At 41.4% G+C, this 24,123-nt stretch overlaps 2 protein-coding genes across 3 annotated transcripts; one reads left to right on the top strand and one right to left on the bottom strand.

The window, feature by feature from the left end:
* Window positions 1–231: 231 nt before the first annotated feature.
* nelfe (negative elongation factor complex member E) lies at window positions 232–4,381 on the bottom strand. 2 transcript variants are annotated; one of them, XM_027133839.2, is made up of 11 exons: window positions 4,266–4,381; window positions 3,921–4,005; window positions 2,940–3,009; window positions 2,613–2,758; window positions 2,399–2,473; window positions 2,273–2,310; window positions 1,923–2,197; window positions 1,604–1,748; window positions 929–983; window positions 742–844; window positions 232–472 (listed from the first exon to the last, which is right to left on the bottom strand). In XM_027133839.2, exons 2-11 carry the CDS (start codon window positions 3,993–3,995, stop codon window positions 399–401), a joined length of 1,056 nt encoding a protein of 351 aa, XP_026989640.2. In that variant the 5' UTR covers window positions 3,996–4,005; window positions 4,266–4,381; the 3' UTR covers window positions 232–398. The 2 variants fall into 2 exon arrangements, with proteins under 2 accessions (XP_026989640.2, XP_026989639.2); XM_027133838.2 differs by having other exon boundaries at window positions 4,295–4,364.
* Window positions 4,382–4,632: 251 nt separating this feature from the next.
* skiv2l (SKI2 homolog, superkiller viralicidic activity 2-like) lies at window positions 4,633–22,565 on the top strand. The gene is made up of 29 exons (XM_027133829.2): window positions 4,633–4,758; window positions 5,331–5,452; window positions 6,034–6,155; window positions 6,324–6,441; window positions 6,618–6,732; window positions 7,228–7,302; window positions 7,437–7,490; window positions 7,588–7,745; window positions 9,164–9,331; window positions 9,471–9,616; window positions 9,895–10,041; window positions 10,281–10,365; window positions 10,549–10,655; window positions 10,864–11,010; window positions 11,975–12,071; window positions 12,204–12,416; window positions 13,680–13,790; window positions 14,434–14,545; window positions 16,493–16,611; window positions 17,606–17,737; window positions 18,076–18,213; window positions 18,355–18,459; window positions 18,575–18,710; window positions 18,812–18,938; window positions 19,022–19,232; window positions 19,666–19,776; window positions 20,077–20,295; window positions 21,101–21,241; window positions 21,971–22,565. Exons 1-29 carry the CDS (start codon window positions 4,746–4,748, stop codon window positions 22,169–22,171), a joined length of 3,750 nt encoding a protein of 1,249 aa, XP_026989630.2. The 5' UTR covers window positions 4,633–4,745; the 3' UTR covers window positions 22,172–22,565.
* The last annotated feature ends 1,558 nt before the right edge of the window (window positions 22,566–24,123 follow it).

Raw genomic sequence — 24,123 nt, 5'->3', positions numbered from 1 at the left:
GCTGAGGAATAAGAAGACACGCTTTAGGATTAAAGTCGGTCTCGGTTGGATGTCTTGATCTTCAAACGAGACCAAATAAATAAATAATCCTCTGAAATCTTACAGGGACTAAAAATGATGTCCCTTTGGTTGATTATTTCCCTATAACAGCATGACCTGTTATGACTGAATGCTTGTTAAATGTTTCCGTAACCTCGATTCACACGTCCCTGTTTACAAAGCTGCAGCGAGTCGTGTTCAGTCTTTATTGACGGCCGTAATGCCGGAGTACAGTGAAGCTGACATTTTGACAGACGGATTTCAACGAACAGATATTACACATAATTCTCATGATGAAAAAACAAGAAGATTGAGTTAAGCATTTAAAAAAAGTGTGTGTGTGTGTGTGTGTGTGTTGCTCAGATGAAATCTTCACTGTAGACGACTTGATTCCTCTTGTCCCTGTAGGAGCCTTTGGCGCTGTTCTGTACAGCTATGAGAGAAAACAAAAGACTTGTTTAAAATAACAAAAGGTGATTAAAATCAAAGGCAGAAACGTTTGTGTACGTATTTAACTGACGGATCTAAAGCCACACCGCGGGTCGGTACAAAAGATTTTCTCTTTCAGCCGTTGAAACTTTTCTCACGTGATGGACGGAGCATCTAAAATCGCTAAAACCGGTGCTGTTTTCTCCTTTAGATAGTCACTGGTGTAGTTTAAACACAACAAGGCTGAGAATCTGTTGCATCTGTGTTACTCACCCAGAGAACCCCAGACCGATTTCCCCGTAGCTGCGTCCAACATGGGCTGCTTCCTAGCGATGCTGACTTTGATGGTGACGTCACCCACTGTGGTGTTGTTCAGCTAAAATCAGAGCATCCTGTTGTTAGCGTTGGGTAAAAAAAATGTTAATAAGACGTTGTGTGAGTGCTGGGATTCGACTCTGACCTCTAAAATGGCCTGATCGGCCGACTCCATCTTCTCGAAGGTGACAAAGGCGCAGCTTGGAGAGGAAAAACAAGAAGAAATTCACACTGAGGTCAGACACACACACACACACGACAGCTAACGTTGCTTTTGTTCCTTTCAGAATCTCCTGCAGATTCAGAGCATGCTTATCAACATGGGGTCGTGACGCTAAATGTACGACGGGTTTGGTGTCATCGATAAGTGAATATGTTGCTAAGAAATGGCTGCTTGACTTCCTGTTTGCGGTCAAATTAGCCGTGCGATTGTATTGACGAAACTGTCCCTAATACCAGCAATCCAAGAAACCTGGTTTGTTCTGGACGGACTCACCATGATGGAATTCATATTTCATAATTATTGGGCATTTGAACATTTTGTAGTTGTTTTCTTTAGCTGTTTTTTTTTTTGTTTGTTTTGTTTTTTAAAAGCTAAGAAAACAAATATTACAATTGTTGATCTAATCACCGCTTAACCGAAGGAATCCTAAGAGGCGAGTGAAAGTGGTTGAGCTACAGTACTAGAGTCTACCAATACCACATAATGATAGGTCTACAGTTCTGCTCATGGTTCAGTGTGTTAGTGACTGTTATATGACCGAATAATGCAAATGGCTCCTTCACCGTCCCTCGGATTAGCAGGTTAAGTCTGTCGTACTTGCGTGGCGAGTCCATGGACAGGTCGATGATGGTCCCGTGCTGAGAGAAAGCTGTACGCAGGCTCTCCTCCACCATCCCTGCACCGTACACGTACACCGTGTTTCCTTTCCGCATGCCTCGCCGCTCCGGGTACGAGTCTGTACCTGCATGGCCACAAACGTCAGTGTGAGCAGACTCAGTGTAGCTCAGATGAAATCACAACACAACACATTAATGATGTGAAAATGAATATAAAAATAAACAAATCATCAAATCCATTACTAATTACTAATTATTCAGTAGAAATTATGATCTTTTTGATTATTATAGAACTTTACGTCTGAAGGATCCTTCTCTGTCTCGCTCTCTGTCTCTGTCTCTTTCGCGGTCTCGGTCTCTTTCCCTGTCCCGGTCTCTGTCTCTGTCTCGACTCCTGTCTCTGTTCCTCTCTGGTTCTCGCTCTTTGTCTTTGTCTCGTCCACGATCTCGTTCTCTGTCCCTGTCTCGATCGCGCTCTCTTTCCGGTTCTCGTTCCCGGTCGCGCTCGATATCCCGGCTGGTTGTTCCTTCGCCCTCCTCCTCGTCACGTGAGCGTTCCGCCGGGGTGACGAAGCTGCAGCAGCAAGTGTGAATTTTAATACCAAAAATTGTCTAGATAACTTTCACACAAAGCGTCATTTAAACTCACCTCTCATACAGAGCCTTTCTCTGGGTCCTTTTGGCCGACTGCAAAAGACAAACGTTGTTTAAATTGGAGTTGAGTAAAATGACCTATGGCTGAATAAGACAAGCTGTGTAATTAAATCAATCTGACCTCAGAAAGCTCCTCATCTGCAGAGACGCTTCTCTGAAACGGTAGGAATGCCGGAACTGGACCTTTCTCAGGATCCTAAGATGAAAAAGAAATAATAACGTTTGTAGTAAAGTAAAAGTATACGTCTTAAAGCACAGCGAAACGTGAAGCCTGATTAAACTGCATGTATTGACAAGTGAAATGACGACAGTTTAACAGCACACTGCTTTCTTACCTTGAGTTTACCCTCAAGTGTTCGCGATCGCTTGAACCCCGAATTCTTGTTCTCTGATTTGATGGCACTTATGACTCCAGATTTAATGAGCATCTTGGCCTGTTCAGTGGCTGTCGCCGTGTCCACCACAGGCTGATCTGACAAGGCTTAAAAGAAACAGTGTAGAAAAGGGTATTAAACTCCTTTCCTCAATCAGGGCAAGGAAATGAGATGTGAAAGAACTTACTTAATAAAAAACAACAACAATAGTTTCTCACTGCAATAATGACTTGCATACTGATTCATGCTGTGAATCATTTTACAGCCAGTAATGAAAAATGGACTCACTGCGTTTCAGTCCAGCTTGACTCGTCTGATTGCTGGAGCTCTGCTTTTTAAGCGCTAATAGGGCTTTTTTCTGCCATGAGGAAAAAACGAAGCAACACGATAAAATGAGGCTAACGTGTTCAACCGGCAATTTTTTCTTTTTCATTTTTTGTCCTTGAATAGTCTCACATTAACTTTGATTAAAAAAAAAAGTTCCTCCCTTTGAGAAATCCGTTGAAAATAAGAAAATCGACTGAACCTCCGATCTTAAACATACGCTTGTGAAGTATACGCTTTATTAAAAAGCGATATTTTAAATGGACCAATAAAATACAGCAACAAGACACCGACCAGCTGTAACAGAGTTAAAGTTTCTATTTCTGTAAATGCATTTTGATTAGAGAGGAAAAAAAAGCATAGCATTATATTGCAAATTATATATATATATATATATATATATATATATATACTGCTGAATGATTATGGGGGTTTGTTATATTATATTTTATATATAAACTGGTGAATTATTTATTTATATATGGCATTATGGGGGTTTGTTTTATATATATTGATTATTTTCCTGTATCAACAGCTTTTATCTGCTTTTATAGTTACAGTTCATGTACCACGTCCACTAAAATAAATGACTCCTTTTATCACTAATAATTTTGTCAGGTCCCTCATTTACACTTGCACCTATACTGAATGTTTTTAATTACAGAAAACATAAATAAATAAATAAATAAATGAATGAATAAACAAACAAACCAGTTTATATATATATATATATATATATATATATATATATATATATATATATATATATATATATAAAATATACACACACACACACACACATACATACACATATATACACAGTATATATAAAACATAAACCCCCATTATGCCATATAGAAATAAAAAATTCAGCAGCAGTTTCTGTGTGATTTCACATGAATATTGCACAAATCCTCCATCAGTAACGTTTGAATGCATTTCTACCTTTTTCTTTAATTTGGCATATTTCTTCTGCAAGGTTTCCTCCTCCTCTGTCAGTGAGTTTGGAAACAGAGCCATGATCCAGTCACTGCAGAGGGAAAAACACAGAGAATGTTTATTACTGAAAACCACCACAACAAACTGAAATCATCTACAGTTCATCATTTGGCTACCAAGTGAAACATTAGCAGTGTTTTTGTTCCTTAGCTCATGAACTCTATGCTAGGATTTAAAAAATAGCTCGTAAAACCCTTTAATTGAGCTGTCGATGTTTTTTTTAAGGTTTTTTTTTAAGTTGTTGGTTGCACGTATTATGATGTCAAATACTATATTTAATAGTATACATACACATAAAACCAGAAAGAAATGTTTGTTACTTCAAATCTCTCCTGGATGCAGTATTAAGAGCAACGTCGCACGAATATGACGTCATATGTTGCCGTATTTATTTTATTCATTTATTTATTTATTTATTTTCATTCTGGAGTCTATAATATCGGGTTTTCACTGCTTGTCTTGGTTAAATTGATACTAAACGTTTTATTAAATATTGTTACGTTAAACAATCGCTGTGAATTAATCATTATGTACATTATATAGGCAAAACTTTGTGGGGCCTCGAGGCACGAAATGCAGCAGTTATCTCTAAACAATGAGATATTATTATTATTATTATTATTATTATTATTATTATTATTATTATTATTATTATTATTATTATTATTATTATCAACTTTGAAACGAAACCTCTACACACTTCCACTGCGTCACTTCCTGTTCTCGCTTCGCTTGTTTTCTGCAACTTAAGCGAGAGCAGCAAATTTCGGGATGGAGAAAATACGTGAGTTTGAAAGGGACACGTTTTTATGCATAGTGGATATATTTTATATATATATATATATATATATATATATATATATATATATATATATATATATATATATATATATATATTTCTTTTTTTTATCCATTCGAGCGATTATGTGATTTTGTTTTGGACAGTGGCAGCGTTTATTTTAAACTTGCCAACATGACTGGCAGCTGGTTTAATCCCAAATCGATCCCGGTTGCCTATTTATGTGCACTACCTAGGGTGCGCGTGTACACTATTAAGTATTCTATGTAGTGCACTACCTAGGGTGCGAGCGTGTGATTTGAGATACGGTACACGGTTGGCTAGCGAGAATAACATTCATTCAGTGTTGTAATTTGTAGATAGTATAAAACTTATTGGTTTTTTTTGTCTTCTGACAGATTCAGCAAGAATTTGGAGATTTGTTTTAGGGATAATTTTAGCATGGCTTCCTGTTGTGGTATGTTTTTATTACCTTATAATGGTAAAGTGAAATAATAAGGTGTGTGTTTGTGTGTGTGTGTGTGTGTGTGTGTGTGTGTGTGTGTGTGTGTGTGTAGATTTGCCAGCTCCTGGTCCTGATGATCTGCCTCTGTCCCTGCTGGAGATGGGATGTTCAGGGAAGTTTGAGCTCCTCACACATACACAGCCCTCTCACACACCCTTCCCACCACAGAGCACGGTGAGAACACATACAAGACCTTGCATTCACTTTCATATTGAGACAGAATAAAATATAAAGCTGTTAAAAGAGCAGAGATGCACAGTTTCCACCGACTGACCTACTGACCCGAGCCACCATCACATATATAGTGAAGTTTTCGTGAAATCATTTGTTTGGCTCTTTTATCCGGAGTGACTTATCATTTCAGTAGTTGAGGATTAACGAGCATCCTTATGAGGACCCTACCGTGTCAGCTTGGCAGTGTCGGGCTCTGAACTCACAACCTGTAAAGTTCAGATAAAGATCAAATAAAATATTTTCAGTTTGGTTGTTGCTTTTATTTTGGTTTCCACAAGAGCTGTTTTCAGAAGAAGAAATCTGTTGTCCTGCATATCATACCGAACAGCACAATTCCTCTCTTACAGCACACATCTCAGGTTATTTAGAAGTTGGAGTCAGAGGTCAGGGTGTTCTGATCAGTAACCCTGTGTCTCAACCCCTAACCCATCACTGGCATGTTTATTCCTTGGAGATCTTTAGAGAGAATTCGAATGCTTGTATGTGAGTTACTGGGATTAATGATTCTTTTATTCTTCCAGCTTCCTCATGGGCTTCCTCCATTCAGTGTGGACCTGAAGATGGAGGTAGAAAAACGTTTTTTGCGTGATCCCGCATGGATGCCCATACACGATACGACAGACGCCTTCCAGAAGTTTCTTACGTATGAAAACATCTCAGACACAGATTCACTATAAATACCAGTTTATTTTACAGGCTTTTTGTCCTGTAAATATTTTGAGACACCTGGATTCATTAGATCTCATTTATTAAATGGAATCGGTTTATCAGTGTTAAAATAATCGATTCATATTTTTTTTTAATCTTTCAGACTGACTAAAAGGGAGAGACAAGTGGACTCGTTATTGCACTGTTCCCAGTCTCCTCTGCACTCGGGTCTGTCTGTAGTGAGAGATCCCACCACCGGCATGCTGCTGGATTTCACCGAGGTTTCCACTTTAACCCTCATGCAATTTTCGCATCTAATTCGAGATACTAGAACAGTATCATTATATATGTATACTACTCTCCTGACTCCTCTCTTCTCCCCCTCCCCCCCAAGTTGAGGCTTCAAATCCATGTTGGTATTTGAGATTAATGTTGTATGTTTCTCTCTCTGTTTAAGGTGTTACTGGAGGACACCGGCTTGTCCGCAAAGAATTCTTTATCGATGCTGCGGCAGCCTGGACCCCCGTCTGAGAGTCTTAGAGGCAGCAACACCAACTACCCGTTTTTACCAGGTTTTTTTTTTCTTCTGTGTACATAACAAATTGGTCAGTTAGACCTAATAGAAGAGAGACATTATTGTTATTATAAAGGCTATAATCTATAAACTTTAAAAAATAAGCATGCATACTTAATTTTTGAGTATTCATATTCTGCATTCTTTGAGTCAAGAAGAAGTTTTTATCGTCATATAAAAACGTCATATATAGATAAAGTAGATTTTCTGTCTTCGGGTTTTGTTTAAAACGGGACGTATTTCCAGTGTAGATTTTATAACATCATGGTATCTTGTTATATGGTCACTAATCTGGAAGCTACTGGAATAAAGTACTGACTGGATTATTATATACTGTATATAAACACACTTACTGTAGGTTACTGTATATGCGAAAGGATTCGAATACATTAGCTGTATAAACCACTGAGGAGTTTATAGTAGGATGATGATGATGATGCTAATGATGTCTGGAGCTGATGTAATGCAGAGCTTCTTTTTTTTCCATCCTCAGGTGGTATGGAAGAGCTGACATTAGAGCAGATAAAGAAAAAGTCTGATCTGGAGGAGAACATCGGTTTTGAGAAGGGTGAAAATTCTTCGCCTTTTCATATTCAGTACTTGGCTAGATTCTTTATAAGCATTTCTTCCAGGTAGGTGTGTGTTAAGGTGTTTTTTGTTTTTTCCTTTCCTTTCTTCGCACTCTCTTTTCCCCCGGTTTAGATTTACTGACGGTGCCTCCGGGGCTGAAATCCGGCATGAACTTCAGTAATAAAGGTTTAGATCACAGCTATTTTGCACATGCTTTACCACACCGCTCTCCTCATGGTGATGCACTGCTCATTGCACTGTTTCTGCTCTCAAAACACCGCAGAAGCCAAACCTACCAAAGGAGACGTGAACCTGCTTTCCCTGTTGTCTACGTTTGATGATGTAATTGAACCTGTGCCTGAGGAGAAAGAGAAAGGATCAGAAACAGCACAGGAGTCCAAACTCCACAGAACTAACAGCCTCGAGGATCTGGGCATTAAGGTAAAAGTTTAGCTCTGATTTAAGGAATAAAACGCTTCGAGGTAACAGATTATAGTGGGTCGTAGGGCTGGGCGATATGGCTGAAAGCTGTATCACGATATCAGTGTTTCATATCGGTCGATATCAATAATTATTGATATTTTTTATGACCCATTTAAAAGGACCAGGAGAAAGATCTATTACATTTAAACATTTTTATTTTAAACTTAACCTTCCTCTGATCATAATCCCCTCAGGTATTAAGACAGAAATGTCAACAACCATAGAAAACTCAAATAATTATAATGTAAACATAAGTCTAAAGTCACGATGAACACTTAACAATTATCTCTTAACCTTTAAGGTTCAAAATGAAAGAAAATGTAAGAAATGCTTAATAAAGTGTAATAAAATAGTGCGAAGTTTTAAATATGAACATAGAGAAACCTGAGAATTTATTGCACGTTCAGTGCTATTGCATAATTTGCAGACGACATTGGCGTGACTACGGTCAGACTTATAATAAGGTAGTCAATAAGGAAGAGACCTTTAAAAGAACAGTAATAAAAATGACATTTCCTTTTCTTCCGCAAAAAAAAAAGAATAAAAAATATCGAACGTTTTATCGAACACATTTTTTATTGATATCGATCACCTGTCTATCGCAATACATATCATTATCGTTTTATCGCCCAGCCCTAGTGGGTTGATTATTTTAATAGGCAGGCACTAAATTCCAGGGGTTTCGTTACCATGACATAATGTGGGCATGTTTTCCGGAGGTTTTGGAAAAACGCCTTCTTTCAAAAAAAAAAAAAAAAAACAGTACACTACGAAGGACAAAACAGTCATACAGGTTGATTTATTTTAGAAAACAAATAAACAACCAAAAACTACGGTTATGGTTAGGGATAGGGTTAGATTATCAAATAGGCCACGCCAATCAAATAGGCCACGCCTACCCGATGACACAATATCTGTTACGCTGTACTGAAATCCCTGGAAATAAGTGCCTGCCCTATAACAGTGTGCTGTAGATTATTTAAAACCTCCTTACTGAGAAATTAACATTCTGTACCAGTACTCACACACATGTCGGACGTCTGTCATTCAAATCCCGGTCTAAGCCGGACTGCCCTACGCACATGGCGGCGAGTTCATCAAAATATATTCATATAACCAGTGATGTACAGGTTATATCTCCAGCCTGAGCCAATGTCTGAGTAGCACAGCCGTGTCTTTCTGACCAATCAGATTCAAGAATTCAACTGCGTTGTGATGTAAAAATGTGTATATAGCAAAATGCATTACAAAGTATTTCTGAAAAAAGAACCAGTTTAACAGTCAATGCTTTAAATCCTACTGGATGTCATGTGATGCAGTGGAACATGATATGAGAAGGTCCGAGCATGTGATTTTTCTCTTTTTGCCTTTTCCAGGACTCTTTGCCATCACCTGCCCCCGCTGGAGCTTCATCACCAAGCAATACAGATGGGAAAACACAGAAAAGCAAGGAAGAGAAGAAGGAAAGGAAATGGGCCGTGCCTGTGGACATCAGCTCTCCGTGTGAGGATTTCTACAAACGAATCCCCAATCCTGCTTTTAAGGTACAGATTATACCTGTGTTTTATGGCAGTGTCTGACTCCATGTGCTCGGCTCCACGGTACAAACATAAATCCATTCTAAACAATATCATCACAGAATAGACAGAATAGGATGATAAATTGTGTGTGTGTGTATTTCAGTATCCGTTTGAGCTGGACGTGTTTCAGAAGCAGGCTATCCTCAGGCTCGAGGCTCACGACTCGGTCTTTGTAGCTGCTCACACCTCGGCGGGCAAAACTGTGGTGGCTGAGTACGCCATAGCGCTCTCGCAAAAACACATGACCAGGTGTGTCTGCGCGTGTGTGCGTCTGCGCGTGTGTGCGTCTGCGCGTGTGTGCGTCTGCGCGTGTGTGCGTCTGCGCGTGTGCGTCTGCGATGTGTGTGTGTGTGCGTCTGTGTGTGTGTGTGCGTCTGCGTCTGTGTGTGCGTCTGTGTGTGTGTGCATCTGTGTGTGTGTCTGTGTGTGTTTCTGTGTCTGCGTGTGTCTTGAGTCTGCTAATAACAATAATAATGAGGATGATGATGATTGATGTTCTTTAAATCCTCCTCCATCTTTCCTGCTAGAACCATTTACACGTCTCCAATTAAAGCTTTGTCTAATCAGAAGTTCCGCGACTTTAAGAACACATTTGAAGACGTTGGGCTTTTGACTGGAGATGTTCAGATAAACCCTGAGGCCTCCTGCCTCATCATGACAACTGAAATACTGAGGTAATGAAGCAACCAGCAGCATTCAGGAACATCCACCTGTATAAGAGGAGAGATAAGCTTCCATATCCTCTCTCTCTCTCTCTCTCTCTCTCTCTCTTTCTCTCTTCCGCTCTCTCTCTCTCTCTTCCGCTCTCTCTTTCTCTCTTCCGCTATCTCTGTCTCCCCCCTCTCTCTCCCGCTCCCCCCTCCCCTCTCTCTCTCTCTCTCTCTCTCTCTCTCTCCCCCCCCTTCCTCCCCAGGTCTATGCTGTATAACGGGTCAGAGGTCATTCGGGACCTGGAGTGGGTCATATTCGACGAGGTTCATTACATCAACGATGCGGAGGTGAGAATTATTTCTGTGTTTACGTTTTGTCCCTTTAGTGTTACCTTTTTGCCACATTTTCACCATCATAGATTAAAAATGTTGTTTAGTTTCTGAAACTGTGGTCACAAAACACTGCCACTGAGTCATTCACAAACTGCTCCCCAGTGATCAGAGTCTCTGTGTGTTTTCTTTCTGTTTCAGCGTGGTGTTGTGTGGGAGGAAGTGCTCATCATGCTGCCTGAACATGTGAGCATTATTTTGCTCAGTGCTACAGTGCCCAATGCAGTGGAGTTCAGCGAATGGATAGGGTATGTCTCAACGAGTGCTTTTCCTCTAGCGATCTCTGACACTGTGTTTTATTTATATATATATATATATATATATATATATATATATATATATATATATATATATATATATATATATATATATATGATCTAATTCCTAGAACATAATTAAAATCTAAATCATAGCTCTCGCGTCTCTATTTCTCTTCTCTTTCTCCTGCTCTCAAAGGCGAATCAAGAAGAGGCCGATCTACGTGATCAGTACGGTGAAGAGACCGGTGCCTTTAGAGCACTATCTCTACACAGGAAACAGCACCAAGACTCAGAAAGAGCTCTTCCTGCTGTTGGATGCTACTGGAGGTTTCCTCACCAAAGGGTAAAACCAAGAGACTCGTCTTCATTGGGTGGATCGGCTTTTAGAGTAGGACCAGACAGTAAAAAATATACATGCATGAAATTTCTCAATGTTGGGAGGGATTTGGTAGTTTTTGGCCTGTTAAACTGAACATGTTCCTCTAATAGTTACAGTAGTTCAGGAGTAACATTACATTGAAACCCCCCACAACTAATTGAAGTGCTTCATTTAACACAGCTGTAATTACTTAAGATGTTAAGCAGATAGACAGCAAAGCCCCAAACTACAGTAGCACTAGTGCAGGGTTTCCTGCAGAAAATTTGTTAGTTAAGGTGGTATGGTTTGCCTGGGGGGCAGGGTGGCACTTCTTTGTGAGATAGACCACAGACTCTCTACTACGTTTAACAATTCTTAAAAACAGGCACGTGCAACCTAGCTAGCAGGTGAAGAACTCAAACAACAAAATCACCAGCTAACTTACTTTAAATTTGCAAGAACTATAGACTAATACAATAACAGGCTTAAATAAACCCAAAACATAAGTGTACTTACACGGACACGCGTTTTATCAACTGGCTAGTTATCCTCCAGACAGTGACGGACCACGTCTTTCTCTCATTTCGGCCGTGTGACGTGCGTGCCCGCTCACGCTGTGAAGCTCGTCCACGCTTTTCTCCGAGATGCACTTGGCGGCCTTTTGTGCAGCGGAATTTATTTTTTTTGAACGACCTAGTTAAGGCGGTAGGGTTTCCCAGCTTAGGCGGGCCGCCCGAACTGCAAAGTGCTGCGGGAAACCCTGCTAGTTGGATAAAAACTAAACTAGCAAATAGTGCCAAATGCATTGTATATACATTTTAACATGTTCTCTAATCAGACAGAATTGAGATTGTTGTTGTTGAGTTTTTTTTTGTTGTATTTTTTTGTGATTTATTGTCACATGGTAAGAAGCTGTGCATTTTCTGTGTGTGTTTGTGTTTGTGTTTAGGTACTATGCAGCTGTGGAGACCAAAAAAGAGCGCACCAGTAAACATGCCCAGTCTTTCGGTACAAAGAAGGTGTCACAAAGCACCACACCAAATCAGGTCTGTTTACTTATTCTTAATGATACTAATAATAATAACCACAACACCAATAGAGCCTGTTTTCAGAGACAAGAGGTTTGTTTCCTTGCACTATATGAAGTATAAATAAGTATGTGTGTGTGTGTGTGTCAGGACCGGGCCGTGTGGCAGACGCTGCTCAACTTCCTGTCAGAGAGGCAGCAGACTCCGGTGGTGGCGTTCACCTTCTCGCGCACACGCTGTGACGACAATGCTCGCTCGCTCACCTCTATGGACCTGACCAGTTCGATGGAAAAGAACGAGATCCACTCCTTCTTCCACAAGAGTCTGAGCAGACTGAGAGGAGGAGACCGGCAGCTCCCTCAGGTACAACTTGTTCCATGATCATCTTGTTTCATTGCCATAAAACACACAATACTTGGTTGTCTCTCTCGCTGCATGTTCTCTCTTTTCTGGAAAAAGATCTACTGTAGTATCCAGTGGTTTCGATGCTACCTGGATAAAAACATTCCTGCTGTATTGTAACTGCTGGGACCCGAATGTAAATCATGTGCTGGAGATTGAAACAATCAATCACGTAGTTTGTGGGAAGAGGAAACGTCCAACCAAACAAACCGTCCCACATGGAAGAAGGAAGCCATCCTGACAATTAGAACTGTGACAGTGAAACAGCTAAACACTGGATGTTGTGATAAGAGTGATATCTACTTCACAGACTCATTTATTTGCACAACTTGCTTAAATGAACGATCAGTGTTTGCACGCCGGTCGGTTTTTGTAGAGACTTTACATTCTCACGCCTCCAATCAAGATGCAGAACCAAACTGAACTGCGATTTATTGCTTTACAAGTTAATCAGCCCTCTTGGGGGGGTTTTGGCCAAAGATAAAGCTGTTTAAGGAGCCCAGAGCTTCTGCGATCAGTCTTAAGGTCTGGCTATATGAGACTATATATTCAGAGATTACCCCTGCTGAGCACTTTTTCCACTTCATGCCTCGTATCCTCTTACTTCAGAATCAGTCAAGGCACGCAGAGCACTAACTAGCTCAGAGGTGCGTGTCTGAATCCGGGTAATTAACCTTACATATTTTTACAGCCAGTGCTTGGTTTAATGGACCTCACTTGGATTTAGATTACTTAAGAGCAATTACAAAGCAGGTGGGGAGAAACAGCCAAGCAACCTGGTATTAAGAAGAAAATGAGATGGTACAGTGTATGTGATGTGACGTGACATACGGCTAAGTACGGTGACCCATACTCAGAATTGGTTCTCTGCATTTAACCCATCCAACGTGCACACACACAGCAGTGAACACACACACAGCAGTGAACACACACACACCGTGAACACACACCCAGAGCAGTGATTAGCCATTTATGCTGCGGTGCCCAGGGAGCAGTTGGGGGGGTTCAGTGCCTTGCTCTGGCACCTCAGTCATGGGCGTCCTGAGACTCGAACCCACAACCTTAGGGTTAGGAGTCCAACTCTCTAACCATTAGGCCACGACTGCCCATTTTTCGCATACCCCAGACATAGACACTGGCTCTATGATTTTTGTCAGAGAAGTAGATTTGTTCCTGATAACTTGCCAAATAAATGATGATTTTTTTTCGCACTTCGCTTCCCAGATCTTGCAGATGAAGGACTTGCTGAAGAGAGGCATCGCTGTGCACCACAGCGGCATCCTGCCCATCCTGAAGGAGGTCATCGAAATGCTTTTCTCTAGAGGCCTTGTAAAAGTATGTCTTTAAACTTGCACTGTTTGTTTTATCCAGTGTACTATATATATTTCAGGAATATGTCAAATCGTGTCTTTGCATCAACTCAAGTGTGGGAGGAAATCAATAATAACAATTATTATTATCATGAAGTGTTTCTGCACTTTAAACTTAGGACCTGCCGATATTCAAGGAAAATCCACTTCCTGGTGGTAACGGTGACTTCGCTACGTCTCGCGAAACACCTCGTCATCGATTGTTTTCCCATCACTGCCCCACCGAGTGTTTTATTCCTGACATAAAATATGAGCTAATGAGGTTTCAATATGCAGGTCTTCTTACAGTCTTATTACGAGCACAGGTTTGGGGGCATCATGCATTTTTTAATGAGACTTTTCAATGAGTTTTACTTCCCCCTGATCTCATTATTACATGGAACTTTAATATTAGGCAGTTCCACGATGCTTGTTGATTTGTGCATTATGAAACCCACTGGGGATTAGTTATAACTAGCATTGTAATAAATGTAGGATACCAGGCTCTCCTTGTTCCCCTTCAGTTTAGTCATTTAGTGCATGCATATGATCACAGCTGTCTCTCTCTCTCTCTCTCTCTCTCTCTCTCTCTCTCTCTCTCTCTCTCTCTCTCTCTCTCTCTCGTGCAGGTTCTTTTTGCTACCGAGACTTTTGCGATGGGCGTAAACATGCCGGCCAGGACTGTAGTGTTTGACAGCATCCGCAAACATGACGGAACCGGATTCAGAAACCTTCATCCTGGTATATGAAGAATATATAGAACACCTTTTATTAATGTGTCCTTCTTTTTTTCTTTGTACTATTCTCTTGGTCCTCCTTTCAACTTCATATTTTTATTGGCAGCCTTGGTAAAGAGTGATTGGGGGAGGGAATGGTTGTGAGCCGGCTTAATTTCAGTCTGAAATAATACAAGAGCACTCATCGTCAGTGAAGTAAATGAATTCTACAGAAATATGCAGCACAAAATGTTATATTATTAACAAGAACACATGTCGGTGTTATCGGCACGCCTGCATTTAGTACTTCTAATCTCAGAGTCTTCTATAACGCGTCATGAGAATACAGACCGAAGAATCCGAGATTTATCGGTCCCAATTCTTTCAAGATTCTATAGATGCTGTAATCTGCCTCTGTGTTTGTTCTGAGTGAGTAACTGCATTGCATAGATGAGTATAATCACTAGTGATCAGTGAGCGGAAGAACATCAGAAATGACACACAGCTCAATTCTGGTGCAGATTTGTGGTAGTGATAAGCTGAACATTAAAGGCACCTGGTATTACATGACAATACATATTATTAGTAGAAGTATTACTAACAGACACACACAGAGGACACGCCTCCTTCACTGGGACATAACAGATACAGAGGCCACGCCCCTTCACTGTTTCTGACAGACACAGAGGCCACACCCCATCACTGTTACTGAGACATGCCACGCCCCTTCACTGTTACTGAAAAGGACTGACTGTTACTAATAGACAGGCCACACCCCTTCACTGTTACTGGCAGATGCAGAGGCCACACCCCTTCACTGTTACTGGCAGATGCAGAGGCCACACCTCTTCACTGTTACTGGCCGATGCAGAAGCCACACTCTTTCATTGTTACTGACAGATGCAGAGGCCACGCCCCTTCACTGTTACTGGGAGACATGTCACATCTTCACTATTACTGGCAGATGCAGAGGCCACGCCCCTTCACTGTTACTGGCAGATGCAGAAGCCACGCACTTTCACTGTTACTGACAGATGCAGAGGCCACGCCCCTTCACTGTTACTGGCAGATGCAGAAGCCACGCTCTTTCACTGTTACTGACAGATGCAGAAGCCACGCCCCCTTCACCATTACTGAGACACATGCCACGCCTTCTTTACTGTTACTTACAGATGCAGAGGCCACGCCCCTTCACTATTACTGGCAGATGCAGAAGCCAAACTCTTTCACTGTTACTGACAGATGCAGAAGCCACGCCCCCTTCACCATTACTGAGACACATGCCACGCCCCTTCACTGTTACTGGCAGATGCAGAAGCCACGCTCTTTCACTGTTACTGACAGATGCAGAAGCCACGCCCCCTTCACCATTACTGAGACACATGCCACGCCTTCTTTACTGTTACTGACAGATGCAGAGGCCACGCCCCTTCACTATTACTGGCAGATGCAGAAGCCACACTCTGTCACTGTTACTGACAGATGCAGAAGCCACGCACTTTCACTGTTACTGACAGATGCAGAGGCCACGCCCCTTCACTGTTACTGGCAGATGCAGAAGCCACGCTCTTTCACTGTTACTGACAGATGCAGAAGCCACGCCCCCTTCACCATTACTGAGACACATGCCACGCCTTCTTTACTGTTACTTACAGATGCAGAGGCCACGCCCCTTCACTATTACTGGCAGATGCAGAAGCCAAACTCTTTCACTGTTACTGACAGATGCAGAAGCCACGCCCCCTTCACCATTACTGAGACACATGCCACGCCCCTTCACTGTTACTGGCAGATGCAGAAGCCAAGCCTTTTCACTGTTACTGGCAGATGCAGAAGCCACGCCCTTTCACTGCTCCTCCTTTGTAGCATTTCAGTCTAGTTTCTGTCACAACCTGGTACACGAAGTGTCATATTAATACACACTCAATACACTCAATACACTCAAAGGTTTTGTGTGTGTTTGTGTCTGCAGGTGAATACATACAGATGGCAGGGAGAGCAGGCAGAAGAGGGCTGGACGCAACAGGCACCGTCATCATCCTCTGCAAGACCGGAGTTCACGACATGGCAGACCTGCACACCATGATGCTGGTGGGTTCTGAAACTGAGTGCAGCTCCATTTTATAGCTGACTTTAATCTTCTCTCTATGAAGCCATTTTGAAGTGGTACTTATTCTGGTTTTATTATCACTGTTCAAGTCTTGAGTTGTGGTGCAAAGAAAACACGTTGGAATCAGAAACAATTCCTAGCAGCTCTCTCTCTCTCTCTCTCTCTCTCTCTCTCTCTCTCTATTTAAGTGAAATCGATAAAGTAGCTTATCGTGTTACAGAGAAAGTGTAAAATCCTAGATCCTGTAAATCCTACATATCAAGGAGATATGAGATGTTTGGAACGATGAGGTTATTGATTTATCTCAGCTAGATGTAAGTAAGACGCTATAGGATTGTTTTTTGTTTTCTGAGAGCCAATTCTATGTTCATTCCAAGTGATGAATTGAAGTGATCATACATTATATTGACTAATTGTTCCTCTCCATCCCCATGCAGTACGGTTAGATCTCTAAAGTGGATTTAAAGGAGAAACAGAAAAGCTTGGCCGAGCAATCAGCATTCATTCATAAAGAGTGTGTTATAGCTTTTAATTCATTTTCTTTACAGGTGCCATTTGTATTGCATAATGAAGGGTTTAAAAATCTAAGTGCTTGTGCAAGCTGTGTGTGTGTGTGTTTGGGGGGGTTCCTATCTGGCTCTTGTCTGAATGTTAATCAGCGCTGTGTCACGGATGGTTCCAGACACTCATGCCAGCCTGCTGCTCCATGGCAACAGCATCGCCGACGGACTGAAAGATGTAATTACTCACAGCGGATTTGAAAGAGAGCCGTGATCTCCATCAAGCCCATTTCAATTATTTTTCACATTCCTCATGCTGATGTAAAACTCGGATTTTGAGGTGTTTTTTTCCCCAGCTCTTTGGTCATATCTGTGTTACTGTTACATGCATCAAGGTTTACATTTAACTCATTTGCAATTTAACATGATTATGTTTACGTGGTTGTTTAGAAAGATATTTTTCGCTTTTCCTCAGGGAAAGCCGACGTTGCTGCAGTCCCAGTTCAGACTGATGTACACCATGATCCTAAACCTGCTGCGCGTCGAGGCCCTCAGAGTCACAGACATGATGCGCAGGAGCTTCTCTGAGAGCCACAGAGACACACAGGTGGATACATTTCCCAGCAGCCCCTGTGCATTAAAACTCTTTTGTAACATACCTGAACTTAGAGTTTTATTAAAGAACATTAAATACAGGGAAAACTGTAATGTGAAAATAACACATCGACCGCTGAAGAGATTGCGTTCTGGAAAATTCATGACTGTTTTATTCTGGAAAAAAAATCTAAAGCTTTTAAACCCTTTTAGGTTTTTTTTAAGGCAAATTATCTTTGGCTGAGTTCAAGTTTTTTTTTTAACATGTAGCAGATGTAACCTTCTTCTCTCTCTCTCCCTCTCTCTCTCTCTCTCTCTCTCTTTCGCTTACTTGCTCACTCACTCTCTCAGGCCAATGAGAGGAGGATATCTGAGTTGAAATGTGAGCTTTCGTCTCTCCCACCTCTTGACACAGAGGGTCAGTTATCTGATCTGCTCTCCTATTACCACACACTGACAGAACTACGCATTACAACAGAAGCTCTACAGGTACACGAACACACACACAAACACACTATCCGAGACATGCATCCTGTGCATAATGTACAACATCTATAAATGTACACAGTAAAAGCTTTAGGGTTTTTGCACATAAGAAAATATGTTAGTTTCCCATTTCTATTCTCTCAGCAAGCAGTGATGGAGTCTGTGAATGGGATGAAGGCCTTGTCGGTGGGGCGGGTCATTGTGGTCAACAACGCTCAGCACTTTAACGCCCTGGCTGTTCTCTTACAGGTAGATATATGTGGCTGGATGTCTGTACGTATTTCTAAATGTTTTTCCCTCAGATTAAGAAACTTGGTGCCTGAGTTTGTTTAAATGGAAGTGCCTGCCATTCTGTTGCCCGCAGGTGTCCACCGGCTCTGTGAATCGGACATTCACCGCCCTCATCATTTGCGAGAAAGGGAACGAAGAAGCAGCAGGAAGCGTTCAGAACAACCGGGTGTTCACACACCTTCACGACACCAGCCTTTTCATTCCAGAGGGTCAGTGTCGCACATGACACCACCTCGTACTGGCTACTGTAAGAAACATTTTTTTTGACAAGATTATTGTTCTCATTGCTTGCGTGTGTGTATATATTTAGGTCCTTGTAGTCACACAGTGCAGAAACTGAAGCCTCAGGACATCTCAGCCATCACAGTTAAGACCCTGAAGATTATTCCAGAGAGGATAATCGATAACTATAACAAGAGGCAGCAACCGCGCTTCAGGTGGGCGAGCATCTGTTTTGCGACCACTCCCACTTATTTCACTCCAGATCATCGAAGTCAGCTTAAATTTTTTGTCCCGTCAGAATGGATCCACCCGGTCAAGCCATTTCCACCGCGACTCAGGAGCTCCTGCGTTTAGCCGAGGCCAACCCAGAAGGTGTCGCGACCCTCGACCCTGTGAACGACCTTCACCTGAAGGCCGTGGATGTGGTAGAAGGTGTGATGAGGCGGCGAGTCCTGCAAGAAAGTCTCAAAGATTTCCATTGCACCCACTCACCCACTTTCACTGAGCAGGTGTGTGTCGCACTGTTCTTCTCTCACCTGTCTCACTCTCACTCATTCTTGCCTGGATCATGGCACCAAACGTTTCCTTTAAAAAATATATATATATATGTTTATTTCTACACCTGACATACACCTGGCACCCACTTGTACAGCCGCTTGAAGGAAATCCTAAATACGTTCTTTTAAGCTGCTGCACAACTTTGTGTGGTGTTAAATACGGAACCATAATAGCTAATCCTTCTGGCCCCGGGCTGCCATCTCTTCAGTCTCAGTGCATAAGAAGCTAATGTCTCATAAGCTGATGTTTAATGTCATCCAGGCTCCAGCGTTGGAGGAATGAGATTAATTTGAATTTACCCGGATGTCTGGTCAGGAAAGCGTCTTCACTGAGTGAATAGTGAGCGAGCAGATCGTATAACAGCTGCTCCTTTTATGCCTTCAGTTCTCACGTGTGCAGGAGAGGATGAAACTACAGGAAGAGTTGGATAAACTGCTGTACTTGATCTCAGATCAGTCCCTGACTCTGCTTCCAGAGTACCACCAGAGGATTAAGGTCAGTGTCCATTAAAAGCACAATATTTAGCCTACAAATTAAAATGCACAGGAATTTGGAGGAATTGCTTTACTATAAGTGATGTGAGGGTTTTCATGGTAGCTACTTATGTAAAAATTGTCAGCAGACTATAAGATAAAATGTGTATACTTTTTGCCTTATTCATTCACACAAAGAAGTGATTGGTAATTAAAATGCTGGCTGAATACTGGTTGTGTATATCCAGTAAATGCAATAGCACAATGTAGCATTATATAATGATTGTGTGATGTGAATATTTTTTGGTGTTATAACGCACAGGTCCTGGAGGCTTTGAACTACATCGACGGTAACGGAGCAGTGCAGCTGAAGGGTCGAGTGGCGTGTCAGATCAGCAGTCACGAGCTCCTGCTCACAGAGCTGCTGTTTGAGAACACGCTGAGTCCTCTGGCACCGGAGGAGAGCGCCGCCCTGCTGTCCTGCCTCGTCTTCACGCAGAACACTCAGATGGAACCGCACGTCCCTAACACAATCCAAGAGGTACTGCACAGTACTGTGTGTGTGCGTGTGTGTGTGTGTGAGAAAATTCTTTTATTATCTCTTCACTATTATTCATAGACATAGGCAATGTGCAGTGTCTGCCTCTCATTCCTCACATTATTATATATATCTAATAATAATCTTGAATTTTTTATTCTGTTAATTGTTTTTCTATTATTATGCGTTTTTTCTTTTATTATTCCTTATGCTTACCTTCTGCTCTATGTTTATGTTCTGTAAAGCCGCTTCGAGACGATGTCTATTGTAAAAAAAGCGCTATAGAAATTAAATTGAATTGAATTATTGCATAACTAAACATAACAGTAGTAGTGCAACCTGATAGCGATTTTAATTTATAATATGAATGGGAACATTATGTTCAGTACGCTCGCTGGCTTCTCATGCAAAAAGATATAATGATTTATGTTTCCATTGCACTGCCAGTGTGTCTAATCTGAGCGCTTCCTGAATCACTGCCAGAGTGCAGTTACTGGAACAAACTGCTTCTGCTCCAAGCCTCCATGAAGGGCAACACACCTGCTGAGCTCAACACATATACACGCTCACACACTTGTTCTCTGTCAGTGTGCATTGTTAAACAGCTACGGAACATGAACAGGCTTTAAAGAGGGCCTGAAATAGTGATGAAAGGCAAGCACTGAGAGTGATCGTGACTTTTAGCATGCAGCCGCTCCTCTGAAGGAGAGCAGAGAGTCTGGGTAGAGACCTGGAAGCTTTCTGTCCTACAGGTTTAATTACTTGAGCGATAACATCCTGGCTGCTTGACTTGTTTCCCCTCAAACAGGCGATCGATCGGGTGCTGTGCGTGGCTCAGCGTATTGGGGATCTACAGCGTGAGTGCGGCATCGCTCAGACCGCTGAAGAATACGTGTCCCAGTTTAAGTTTGGCCTGACCGAGGTGGTGTACTGCTGGGCCAGAGGAATGGTAAGCACTGACCCAAAATCCTCTCACACTGGCCTCGTTTCTGTAAAGAGTTTCGTGACGTGCTTTATATGAATTGAACAATGTAATAAATAAGGAATAAAACCCTTAGCAGAGTGCTATTATTGAAAAATAATCAGTGACTGGGTGTTGTATTGAAGGGGAGGGGCTGTTAACACACCAAAGCATCTGAGGAAGTCCGTGAAGGAAGTCAGTTTTTGTTATCGCTAGCAGCTAGAAATACATAGTCATTCTCTCTCTCTCACATACACTTAATAAGACAAAATACACGTAAGAATCTGTAATGGGCAAAATCCTCTTTCCTGTAGACTTTTACTTGGAGTAGATGACAATAAATCTTCTTACAGTAAATGTGCCACTATCCTATACCTACACGGCACTGATTAGATACAAGATTTTTAATCTGTTTATTGTTAATGTGATGCTGCGAAGTGCCCAAATAACACCACAAATCGATTTTTTATTTCAACAACAATACTCTAGATATCTAGTCATCTTTTTAATTTTTTTTTCCTTCTAGTATATTTTCCCGTGTACTGTTTCTAGGACATTTTATAACACTTGTGGATATATCAGAATGAAACATGATACAGTAGTAAATCAGAGCTCTCTGTGTGTGTGTGTGTGTGTGTGTGTGTGTGTGTGTGTGTGTGTGTGTGTGTGTGTGTGTGTGTGTGTGTGTGTGTGTGTGTGTGTGTGTGTGTGTGACAGCCATTTGCGGAGATCGCCCAGCTGACAGACGTACAGGAGGGAACGGTGGTGCGCTGCATTCAAAGATTGGACGAAGTTCTGAAGGAGGTTAGACAAGCGGCCCGAATTGTAGGAGACTCGGTTTTGGGCAGCAAGATGGAGAGGGCATCACTGGCCATTCGCAGAGACATCGTGTTCACAGCGTCTCTTTACACACATTGAGTGAGAGAGAGAGTGGGCACTTAAGGGTGCCCGTGTGTCTGTGTGCTAGAGTGCAAAAATGGACAAGTAAACATTAAGTGCCAGTTAACGATTGCGTGAATGTGCTAACATCCTGATTAATGGATGTATAACCTCAAGAGCACTGAAGATCAGCATGCTTTATTGTTGGAGGAGAAATGGCTGTTTTCTATCTGTACTGATTTCAAAAGGTGGAGCTGTGGAGCACTGAAGATGGCTGAAGATACAAAATCTGTATGAATACAGACATGTTTACATTTGTTGTGCATGAGTGAGTGAGTGAAAGAATGTGTTTGTTAAGAAAGAAATCAAAGACAGAATCCTGTCCTGTAATTTATTGTACAGTAATAAAAATCCACTGAATCTAAACTAGGAATCAGGACTCCAAGTGAACATTACATTATTGTCTTATGAAGTGAATTTAAAAGTCTTGTTAAAAAAAGAAAGTCATCGTGATTAAAGGAATTGGAATGTACTGATAAATTCACAGCATGATAATCCTGCAAATGATATTCAATGCCATGTAACACTGCTGTAATAAATCACTCTTAGCCTTCTAAAATAACACTTTCTCAGATCAGGTAGCAGATTTTCACAGAATCTGTCAACACAAATTCAGCAGTGTAGCATAATGTTATTCTTAGATTTATTTTGCACCCAGTGTTCCTATGGTACTAAAAATAAATGAATTCGATAAGAGACTGGAAAGTAGCTGGCATAGTTCTCTACATGTTTCGGCAGCTTGTCAAGGTCCAAGCTAGTAGATCGAAGACACCCGGACTTGTTCATTCCTGCTAACAAGAATATATCTTTGTGTTCGTTATGCCAAAAGTATTCGAAAACCTGATTATACCATTGTGTGATCAAATCCATTAGCATTATGATGGAGTTTACAGTTATTCATTCATTTTGAATAACTAATAAATAACTAATAACTGGTAGGTTGATTGGCGTCTCTGGAAAATTGTCCATAGTGTGTGAGTGAATGAAAATGTGTGTGTGTGCCCTGTGAAAGGTTGGCACTCCGTCCAGGGTGTATCCTGCCTTGATGCCCGATGATGCCTGAGATAGGCACGGTTATTCAATTAAATTTTATTTGTATAGTGCTTTTTACAATTTCCATTGTTTTAAAGGAGCTTTACAGAAGTATGGAATCAAAAGATAGAGAAAAATAAATAAATGTAGAAGAAGACGAAGAAATAAGAATAAATAAATAAATGCAATTAAAGTTTAAAATTAATTTTTAAAAGATTAACTTAAAATTTAATATACTATTTATCTATCCCTGTCCCTAATAAGCAAGCCAGAGGTGACGGTGGCAAGGAAAAACTCCCTGAGAGGACATGAGGAAGAAACCTTGAGAAGAACCAGGCTCAGAAGGGAACACATCATTTGGGTGACACTATACAGTAAATAATGTCATTTCTATAACAGTTTATAATAGTGCAACCGAGAGCTCCTGATCAACTAATGGGTCATCGTAAACTCTGAGATCAACGCAGACCTGATTGCTGATAAAGACCAGACCATACAGCTGACTGACACAACATTGGTTCAAAAGAAGGCATGACAGTCTCTAGGTGGCTTCATTCAGAACAATCCCATGTGACACTGGCTGAGTAGAGTAGACTCTATAAGAAGAGTAGAGTTATAATATAAGCTCTACTCTTCTGGGAAGGACTTTCACTGGATCCTGAAACGTGACTGTGGGAATTTGTGTTCATTTTGTGGTCACAGTTGGAGACCCGGGGTGCAGTCATGTGTTCCAGTTCATCCCAAAAGTGGTCAGTGAGTTTGGCACTTGAGTTAGCACTTGAGTTTTTCCACTCCAACTTTAACACACCATGTCTTCGTGGACATGGACGGCATTGTCTTTCTGGAATACTGATTGATTCATGCCTCTCGGTTCCAGCGAAAGGGAAATTGTAAAGCTA

Source organism: Tachysurus fulvidraco, chromosome 7 (genome assembly GCF_022655615.1).
Source record: "Tachysurus fulvidraco isolate hzauxx_2018 chromosome 7, HZAU_PFXX_2.0, whole genome shotgun sequence".
NCBI classification, from domain to species: Eukaryota; Metazoa; Chordata; class Actinopteri; order Siluriformes; family Bagridae; genus Tachysurus; species Tachysurus fulvidraco.
The sequence above is the reverse complement of the archived record's forward strand: the minus strand, read 5'-3'. Positions and strand labels throughout refer to the sequence as shown.